Source organism: Cricetulus griseus, chromosome 9 (assembly GCF_003668045.3).
Source record: "Cricetulus griseus strain 17A/GY chromosome 9, alternate assembly CriGri-PICRH-1.0, whole genome shotgun sequence".
NCBI lineage: Eukaryota > Metazoa > Chordata > Mammalia > Rodentia > Cricetidae > Cricetulus > Cricetulus griseus.
The window spans coordinates 22,649,371-22,659,941 of NC_048602.1; the positions used below are offsets into that span (position 1 = coordinate 22,649,371).

General features: G+C 44.7%; 1 protein-coding gene across 1 annotated transcript; it reads right to left on the reverse strand.

The window, feature by feature from the left end:
* Positions 1–7,854: 7,854 nt before the first annotated feature.
* LOC100752399 (pyruvate dehydrogenase [acetyl-transferring]-phosphatase 2, mitochondrial) lies at positions 7,855–9,403 on the reverse strand. The gene is given in 8 exon segments (XM_027430729.2): positions 7,855–7,899; positions 7,901–8,031; positions 8,034–8,328; positions 8,331–8,470; positions 8,473–8,590; positions 8,592–8,861; positions 8,863–9,021; positions 9,023–9,403. Coding segments are annotated over 8 exon segments (1,539 nt in total).
* Positions 9,404–10,571: the final 1,168 nt, after the last annotated feature.

The following is a 10,571-nucleotide window of genomic DNA, read 5'->3' on the forward strand; positions in this document are numbered from 1 at the left end:
GGGAATATAGTGCATTCAGCTGGGACCCATGTTGGCATAGGATCATTTGGGATATGAACTGGGACTCAGAGCAATGACTGAAGCCTTTCATCCACTCATTTTTCTTGTCTTTAGAACTTCCACCTGTCACACTCAATCTCTCAGTGCATCCAGGACCTACTGTGTCCTCAGGAGAGAATGTGACTCTACTATGTCAGTCATCAGTCCCAGTGGACACTTTCTTTCTATTCAAGGAAGGTGAAGCCCATCCCTACATGCAGCAAAGTTCACAGTCTCAAGATCCACAACATGGGGCAAAATTCTCCATGAGTGCTGTGACCTTGGACCTTGGAGGCTCCTATATCTGCCTTGGTTCTGAAAGATCATCCCCTTTCCTGTTGTCACATTCCAGTGTTTCCATGGAAATCATAGTCTCAGGTGAGGTGACCCAGGCGCTCCTGATACTACAGGGTAACCCTGCATAATTGACCTAGGAAGGGACCTATGTTGAGATTAAGAAGTGAACTGAGATTTCTCAATTAACAACCATCCCTGCAAGGGGATCTAGAAGATTCTGGGTAGGAAGCTGGGAGGTTCTGGAAAGGCTGCAGTGCAGCGAGGAGACTCAGAATAGATGAGACAATTTGTCCATCTTCTACCCATCATTCCTCCAACAAATTTCTCACAGTTTCCTGGCGTCCAAAAAATCCATTCCTATAGAAACCTTAGTTTTTTCTATCTATGGAGGTTGTTCCTGAGTGTATGCAGACATTCTGTCCCCATGAGTCTTAATTACTTGATCAGCTTTGATGGTCATCAAGCTACTGGATGTCATGCAGAGGTTCCAATACGTTCTCCAGAAACCCAGAAGTTGAGAAGATAGGCTGCAAGGGAAACACCCTGAGAAAGTGTGATCTTGTTGATCTGTCCTATGGTAAAGTACATAAAATGATAGCATGTGCCAATTCCACAGATTTTCCCCATCTAATGTGTCAAGCTCTGCATGCCTGATATGTCTTTCTACAGAGGTCTCAGCCAGAATTCTTGTGCAAAATGGGTCCATAGGTGATAAGGTAGTTATGTGATTGGTACATTCTTTTCTTCTCTGTGTAGCTTTGGAGCCCATTCTGGAGACCAGGCTGGCCTTGAGCTCACAGAGATCTGCCTGCCTCTGCCTCCTGAGTGCTAGGATTAAAGGCATGCACCACCAACACCCGGTTGTGGTTGGGACATTCTTGTCAGGAGTAGTTAACCTAACTGGCCCCTTTTCTGTGTGGTTCTCAGTTTCTCCAAGTGTAAATGGGAGAGCCCTGAACCAAACCTTAAGTTCCTTTCAATCATGATCTTACGTGTTTCACCTACTTGCAGAGAAAGACTCTAGAATCCTGTTTTGCAATCATTCTGCTCCATCTGCCACTGTGTTGGTGACATTGTGTAGGGGCATGTCACAGGGATAGGGTAGGACAATAAGGATCTTTCCTTCCAGTTCATGAGGGTTAGCCCCAGTGTAGGGAACATGGAGGAGGAAAGACATCCTGGGATAAATCCTCAGACAAACACCTTTCTTCTGGGTGTTTTGGGTCAGGGACTTTACTGGAAATGTTCAGAGATGGTCCCATGCTGCAAAGTCATGAGAATCATAGGCAGTAAATACAAAGACCCAACATGGGGAACTGACACAGTAGGGTGTCTAGATATTTATTCATATTCACATTTATTCTTCTGTTATACAATACATCCGGTTTCCTGCTTACCCTGCCTCCACTCATTCAAGTCCCCCTCATCATATTCGATCTCCTCCAGAGCCCTGACCCCTGTACCATCTCCCCCAAAAGAGCAGACATGCCACAGCAGGATAATGGAAGATGAAGCAGAAGCCCTCATATCAAGGCAGGGTGAGGCCACCCATAAAAGAATTGTGTCTATAGAGCATGCAAAAGTGTCAGATACACCCTTACTACCACTTTCAGATGTCTCAAAAAACACCAAACAAGAACCATAACACATGCAGAAGACCTAGTTCAAAGCCTCCCAGACTCTATGATCATCTCCTCAGTCTCACACAATAAGTTCTGTTCAATGTTCCTTATTCATGATGTCTCCTGTCTCCTAGGACCCGCAAGGCACCAAAAGGCTGTGATCGGAGTCTCTGTGGTGCTCTTCTTACTGCTCTTTCTCCTCATCCTCTTTCTTCTCAGACTCAGGCATCAGAGCAAAGACAGGAAGGGAGGTGAGCAGGGTATGGGTTTCCTGGATCTCAGGGTGTAGTGGGTCCCACTGTGGGCTATCCAAGCAGGGGCACAGAGCACGTGCCCCAGGGATAGCTGAGACTGAGACACATCAATTTAGAAAATCTTGCAGAATCTTAACAAAAAACGTGGTCTGGAAATGTGTGCGATATCCTGTATTGTATGGACTTTTCCATCTCCTGGATGATTTTAACACACATGCAATGAGTTGTTTATGTCTTTTCTTTCCCCGAAGATGCTAGTTAGTGGGTTCCACCCTCCTGGCTGAGTCTCCTTCCTCTCTTGCAGCCCAGACAAAGACTGACATGCAACCCCCTGCAGATTCGGTGACCAGGGACAAAAGCCTTCAGGATAGGTAACTCCTACTCAGAAACATAGACCACAGCTGTCTGACTTCCATCACTGCCACTTGACATCTTATTGTTTCTCCAGCTCCAACCCAGCTCCTGCCATCCAGGAAGAAGTCTTGTGTGAGAAGAAGAGGGCCTGGGAGGGATATGCCTGAGGTCACAGCATCACGGGGTGGTGAAATATCTGGAACACTGAGCCCCCTCTATGTCCCCCTGTCCCCTACACCTTCTCTTTCTTTATTTGGGATGGAGCAGGGGTTTGGGGAAGTGAGATGGGCTGGCATTGTGGTCAGGGGAAGACCTGCACGTTCTGTTATGACAGATGCTGCTGTGAAGATCAAACAGCCTGCAGACGGCGTGGAGTTGGATGTTCTGGTGAGACCCCCTGCTGGGTCAAGGTCTTAATGGTTGAACACGCAGATGTAGCTGACTTGAGCTCCTGCAAGCACATAGACTCTGTTCAGTAGTTAGAGAACCTGCACTGGACAGCCCTAGGCCCTTTGCATGAGTGTGGCAGTTGCATAGTTTTGCTGGTAAAGCTCCTAGTAGTGAGATGAGGACATTTTTCTGTTGCACAGTTGGCTTTTGAGAACCTGTTCCCCAGGCTGTGTTACCTTGCCCAGCCTTAAGCAGGAGGAATAGCTAGGTCCTATCTCACCTCGATGTGACATGCTTTTTCAAGCCCTTGTGAGGCCTTCCCTTTTCTGAATGGACATGGGGGTGGAGTGAATGGGGAGGTGTGCAAGTGGGAGCCTGGGGAAAGGGAAAAGGAGGAGAGGAGAATCTGAGTTCTCTATGTAAAATGAATGAAAAAAAAACTTTGCTTACAAAATAAAAATTTAAAAAGAGGGAAGCTTTCTGAGGCGAAGTCTGAGTAAAGAGGTTCATACAGAGATCAACTTACATATCTTGGTACGTTACATGTCAGATCCAAGGGTCCTGGGGGTAGGGGTATTCTCTTTCCAAAAGATGGAAGCACTGGAGAGGATGCCATTGTGTCCTGATAATGCGTCAGAAGAGCTGAGAGGAAGCTGACAGGCACTCAACATCCCCAGTAAATCCTAGAAGATCTCACGAGCAATGGCTTAGTTTGATATAAATATATGAAATATCCTTCTTACACACTGTGGAAGTTTTTGTCACTAGCAGTTTTGGAACCAGGATGACTCCCTTTGTTTCATTGTCTCTCTGCTGCAGAGCCCATGTGAGGAAGACCCCTCCAAAGACCTGTATGCCCAGGTGAAACCCTCCAGACGCCGAAGGGCAGAGATGACTTCCTCTTCCATCCAGCCAAGGAAATCACAGGTCTCACATGAGAGAAAGACAAAAGGAGTCAAAGCTGTTGATGAGCAGGTGGGTCATGGCTTCGCTAGTCCCCCATTCTCCCAGGGCCCAAGATCAACCCCCTTCTACATTTTCCCACTCCAGGCTGCTAGATCCGATGGGCTCAATGATGTAACCTATGCCCAGCTGCACATCATGACACCAAGACAGGGCCAGGTGGATCTCCCATCTTCCAGGAAGAAATGTCCCACCTGAGAACCTACTCTGGTATCTACCTGTCCAGGGAGATCCAATCTCTTCCTTGTGTGGGGGGGAAAGGACTCAAGAGATTTAGGAAACTAGAACTGTCTGAGGTGCACAGCCATTGTGCAGACATTACCAGTCTCTAGGAGATTCTGAGAACTTCGGGTCACACCTGATTCTGCAGTCAGAGACAAGTAATGTACCCCAATGTTATAAACGAGGCAAACACTTTGTCAACAGCCAATGGATAAAATGAGGACAGACGATAGGAGTGAAATTGGTATTTTTGTGTTTTTCTTTGTTTCATTTCATTATGTTTGAGATTAATGTAATCACATTTCATCTTCCCTTTCCTCTCTTTAGATATTTCTGTAGATCTCTTTTCCACAGTCTTTCAAATTCATAACCTCTTTTTTTCATATATACATATGAAGATGCGTATTAAAAGTTTTATACATTTTTACTCTGCGTATATATGCTTATATATGTACGTGTGTGTATCTTTTGTGGATTACATCTCAATAAAGCTGAAAATTAATCATGAAGTTGGTAATATTTGTAATATGAAACTGAAATATCCAGAACCGATGTAAATCAGCAAGAATACAGATCCTGAGCATCATGGGGTTGAATGGAGGGCCTGGGATAAGGAATAAACTAGTTGAAAGCAATAGCTAGTTGGGGAGTATTGCATAAGACGATGGCTTATACCAAGCAAACTTATTCTGAAGTGCAGTGTCTTATATAATGTTTCGGGGGCGTGAGTTAAGGACAAGGTCTATCAGAGAAACAAGTCAGACAATGCTAAGAACCAGAACATGGGAAATATCAGACAGATTCCTTAGGGTGATAAGTATAGTCTAGCCAGGCAGTCGTGGTGCATGCTTTTAATCCCAGCAACTCAGGTGGCAGAGGCGGTTAGACCTCTGTGAGTTCCAGACTAGCCTGGTCTACAAGAGCAAGATCCAGGACAGCCTCCAAAGCCACAGAGAAACCCTGTCTTGAAATAGAGAGAGAGAGACAGACAGAGAGAGAGAGAGAGAGAGAGAGAGAGAGAGAGAGAGAGAGAGAGAGAAAGAGGAGAGAGAGAAAGAGGAGAGAGAGAAAGAGAATGAACTACAGTCCAGGAGTCAGTGTTTTGTTCACAGAAGGTTCAGTCTAGACACCTGTGAGGCACTGGCCCCAGCATCTGGTTTCATGTCTGATTCTAGACCAGGACATAGTACTAAAGTTCCTTTTGTTCTTTCATCGGGGCCTTCAGGAAAATCTTTGGTTGTTATATTTTCCTAGACAGAACACATGTAATATAATTTCCCCCATCTTTTCCTAGTTCCATTTACTTGCCTGCAATTTTCATTATATTTCTTTATTTAAACAATTATTTTTATTTTACATACTAATCCAGTTACCCTTCACTCACCTTTCCCCACCCCCATCCTTCCTACACCCATCCACTCCTCAGAGACTGTAAGGCCTTCATTGGGGGAGTCAACAACGTCTGGCATACCAAGTTAAGGCTCCCCCTGTATCAAGGTTGAGCAATGTATCCCTCTGTAGGGAGTGTTCTCTAAAATACCAGCTCATTCCTCTTGCACAGGTTCTAGTGCCACTGCCAGGCCCCCCAACAGATCCTGTCACACATCTGTCACCCACATTCAGAGGTTTTAGTTCAGTCCCATGCAGGTTCTCCAGCTGTGAGTCCATAGTCTGTGAGCTCCCTCTAGCTTGGGTCAGCTGTCTCTGTGGTTTTCTCTATCATGATTTTGACCTTCATTCTTCATGGGATCTGTCTTCCCTCTCTTCAGCTGAATTCCCGAAGCTCAGCACAGTGCCTGGCTGTGGGTCATTGCATCTGCTTCCATCAGTTACTGGGTGTAGGTTCTGTAATGACAATTAGGGTAGTCACTGATCTGATTAAAGGGCAAGGCCCACTCTAATACCCTCTCCACTATTGCTGGGAGTCTTAGAAAGGTTCATCCTTGTGAATTCTTTAGAATTTCTCTAGCACCAGGTTTCTGTCTAACCCTATAATGACTCCCTCTATCAAGATACCTCTTTCATTGCTTCTCCTGTCTGTCCCTCACCTACTCTGAAACATTGATCTTTAATGCTCCCTGATGGGGAATGTACTACTGTGTATGTTTATCTTATTGATTGTTAAATAAAATACTGTTTGGCCAATGAGACAGCAAGTTAGACGGAACTAGGAGTCAAAGAGGATTCTGGGAAATGTAGTAGAGAAGTGCTGATCCAGGCAGGAAGTGACATAGCAAGGAGACTCATATTTAAGTGAAGGAGAAACAGGAAGGGTCCCTTTTTTCCTGTTCACCTCCTCCAGCGGCAGGATGTGAGCCACCGGCAAGGAGGGATGCCAATAAGGCGTCCGATAAGATAAGTCTTATAAAATATATAGATTTATGATAATTGAGACTGAGCTAACAGATGAGGAATCCTAGTCATTGGCCAAGCAGCATTGTACCTAATACAAGTTTCTGTGTATTCATTTGGGCCTAACTCGGGCAGGCGGCTGGCATAAAGCACACACATGTGGCGGTGGGGCTCAGGCGGCATTTGGCAGAAAGATTTATCGTAGCAGCTCCCATCCCACGTCCCTTACATTCGGACCCCTTCTTGTTTACCCAGGAGATCCTATTTTTTATTCCTGGGGTCTTCTACGTGTGTTCCTCTTATGTTTCCCCTTTTTACTTAGCTTCTCTGTGGTTTTATATTGCAGCCTGTTTATCCTTTGCTTTACATATAATATCCACTCATGAGTGAGTACAAACCATGTTTGTCTTTCTGGGACTCAGATACCTACTCAGGATGTTTTTTTTCTAGCTCCATCAATTGGTCTGAAAACCTCAAGATATCCTTGTTTTATACCTCTGAGTAATAATTCATTGTGTAAATACACCACATTTTCTATAACTGTTCTTTGGCTGATGGGAATGTAGGTTGTTTCCAGGTGTTGGCTATTACATATAATGATGCTATGAACACAGTTGAGCACATGACATTATGGTGTGATTGTGCTTGCTTTGGGTACATTCATAGGAATGGTATTCCTGGGTCCTGAGTAGATTGATTCCAATTTTTCTGTGAAGCCAACATTTTTTGGCTTTTTGAGACAGTATGTCTCTGTTTAGTTATGTTTTCTGTTAAATTTCTATCTGTAAGTCTTGTACAATGGAGAGATTGGGGTGTTGAAGTCTCGAACTATAGTGTTTGGCATTTGATACGTGATTTAAGCTTCAGTAATGTTTCTTTACAAATGTTGGTGCCCTTGTATTTGTGGCAAAAATAGTCAGAATTAACACTTCAATTTGTTTTTTTTCCTGTGATGAATATGAAATGTCCTTATTAATCTCTTTTGATTAATTTTAATTTAAAGCCTATTTGTTTCAGCTGGGTCTTAGTAGATCCTGAAATTATTTATTCTTAGACTCATGATTAAATTTAATCTTTAAAAACACAGGATGACACAGTTTGTATTGTTATAAAGGATGTGGGCTACATGAGCCTAAGCCATTTTTAGTCTTTATTCTCTGCTGCAAAGAAGAGTTGGCCAGTGCACTCAGAGACAAAAATCACTGCTAATGCTACCAAGTCTGAGTTTCCTTACCTTCCTTTTTAGTCAATTACTCAGCAACCTAAATCTGCCTATTCCTTAATAAGATCTGAATTGCTGACTTAGAAGTGAAAATGTTTTAAATGGTATTCATGTTAGCTTCGGCAACGGGGCAAGCCTCTTAACCCTCCTTATAATATGTATCAATTGACTCTGAGTTAAAAAAAAAAAACCACCATGACAGTGATATCATCCTGGTACATCCTGGCTACATCTTCTGGTAATTTCAGAATGGCATCCAGTCTCTCTGGGTCCATGTCCCTGTACTCGTTACTTCCGATGGCATGTGTGATCAGATGGTGGCTGCATTTTGGGCAGCTGCACGGAGGCCACTGGCTTTCCTCTGCAGCGGCAGACTCTGCATGAGGCCCAGGTTGGCTGGTCTTTGGTCCAGGTCCAGTTTATGGCAACCAACCTTGGATAGGTGCCCTACCACCAGCCTAACCACATCCACATTGCCCAGCATGTCCCCTAGACCATCTGAGACCAGCACAAGGAACTTATCTTGGGGCCCCAGCTTGTGGTATGTAACCTCAGGCTTGGCAGTCAGATAGGGTGGCGGGTAGTAGTGGGGTGGTGTGAACTGGTAGATGTTGTGAGGGCCTCAGCATCCTCAAAGGCCCTGGAAGGTATGAGGACACCCAACAGCCTATCATCCATGATGAATATCCTGTCCTCAGACTCAGGGTGTTTTCTCTTAAGCTGGGACAGCTCAGCTTCATTCCAAGCATTGTGTCACCGGTAAGAGGTAAACAGGACCACACACTATTGTCTTCCTGGGCACCAAGGATAGCCCAGCAGTCACCAGCATTTGCTACGTGCAGGTGAACTCCATTGACATGGGCCATGCAAGCTGTTTCCCCCAGCAAAAGCAACCTGGAGGGATAAGTTCTTGGTCACCTCATCTTTTCGAGGAGCCTGAATTTCTAGTGAGATATCAGAATCCGGTCTCTGGAAGGAGTACATCAATGCTTCTTAGATGCTCAAGCCCATTTCCATAAGTAGGTCAAGAAGTTCCTACCAATAGACTCGGAGGTGGTCCAGATGTACTGATGTGACATCCTTATAAATACTATCCCCAGGATGCTTGAGCCACTGAAGGATGGGTAGCAAAGGCTTCATGTTTTCTTTCCATTGCTTCCTCCATCTGCCCCAAGGTCTGCTGGGACATCAGGGACACTGCCATGTAGTAGAAGAGCCTCTCACTCACGGCTTGTGCACATGCATGGCCGCCATGACCATCAAAAATACCAAACTTTAGTCCGTTGATTTGCATGCAGGAAGCTACCTACACCTTGTGGGTCCTCCGCTGGGGAATTGGCAGCCAGCCGGTCGTTCTCAAACCTTAACACTGAATTTGGAACTCCATTGTTGAAATCAAAAATCTTGTGAGATGACTTGCCGGCTCGAAGCAAGTCATTGACCTGCTCAGGGCTAAGCTGTAAGTGGAAATCCACTTCCTCAGTTGATGTGTGTCTGAAGGCATTCTGCAGAGCAAAGCCACCACATGGACTACGGTTCTTTAGAGTCGACGACGTGTGAGGAAAATGCCTCCATTTCAGTTGATTCCTGTTCGAGGCACCCCTTGAGTATAAGCGTCTACCTCCTTGTAATACAGCAATACGATTCCTTGCAGAATTGAAGATCTGACAGGACACCGTACTTCACATTCTGAAACTATATTGGCAAGTGGAGGTGGGTTGTTTTCCAATCTCGACCCCTCGTCCTCTGCTCATCAGCTTGCGCCGCCCGCACTCAGCAGATACTCTCAGCTCAGATCCTGCGCGCAGTGCCTCAGTTACAGACACCGGGTTCTAAAGCCTATTTTTTAAGATATTAGGACAGCTACAGCAGCTTGCTTCTTTTGATTGGAAAGTCTTTTTCCAACCCTTTAAGGTAATGCCTGTCTTTGAGTTTGAGGTGTGCGTCTTACTTTCATGTGGCAGAAGGAGGGATCTCTTTTTGTATCCCTTCTGCTACCTGTGTCTTTTCACGGGTTAATTGAGTCCATCGACATTAAGCACATTAATGACAAGTGATTGTTAATTCTCGCTATTTTTTTTTTTTTTTGGTTTTGCTGTTGTTGGTAGTGTGTGTTTCTCTCTTTTGGGTTTTGCTGTTACAAAGAAATTATCTATTACCTGTGTTTTTGTGGGTGCAGCTAGCTTCCTTGGGTTGAAGTTCTCCTGGTGGTACTTTCTGTATGCCTGGATTTGTGGATGGGCATTATTTACATCTGGTTCTGTCATGGAATATCTTGTTTTCTCCATCTATGAAGATTGAATGTTTTGCTGGGTATATTAGTTTGGGCTGGTTTGTGTGATGTCTTAGTGTCTACAAAATGTCTGTCCAGGACTTTCTTATTTTAAAGTCTCCTTTGAGAAGTATGTTGTAATTTTGATAGGTCTGCCTTTATATGATACTTTCCCCATTTCCTTTTCTTCTCTTAACATTCTTAATTCATTCCTTCTGATTTAGTGTTTGGAATGTTATGTGGTGAGGGGACTTCTTTTTATTTAGATGAGAAGCAATCTGATTTTACATATCAATCCCAGATCCCATTTACTCCCATCCTTCCATGCCCCTCACCCAACCCCCAATCCCATCCCCTTTCTGCTCACCAGGGATTGTGAGGTTTTCCACAGGGGACCATCAAAGTCTGTTACATCATTTGGGGCAGGGCCTAGGCCCTCCCCCATGTGTCTAGACTGAGAGAGTCTCCCTTCATGGGGAAGGCTCCCAAAGTCCATTCATTCACAAGGGATAAATTCTGATCCACTACAAGAGGACCCAAAATTGTTCAGGCCTCCTAACTGACACCCACATTCAGGGGGCCTG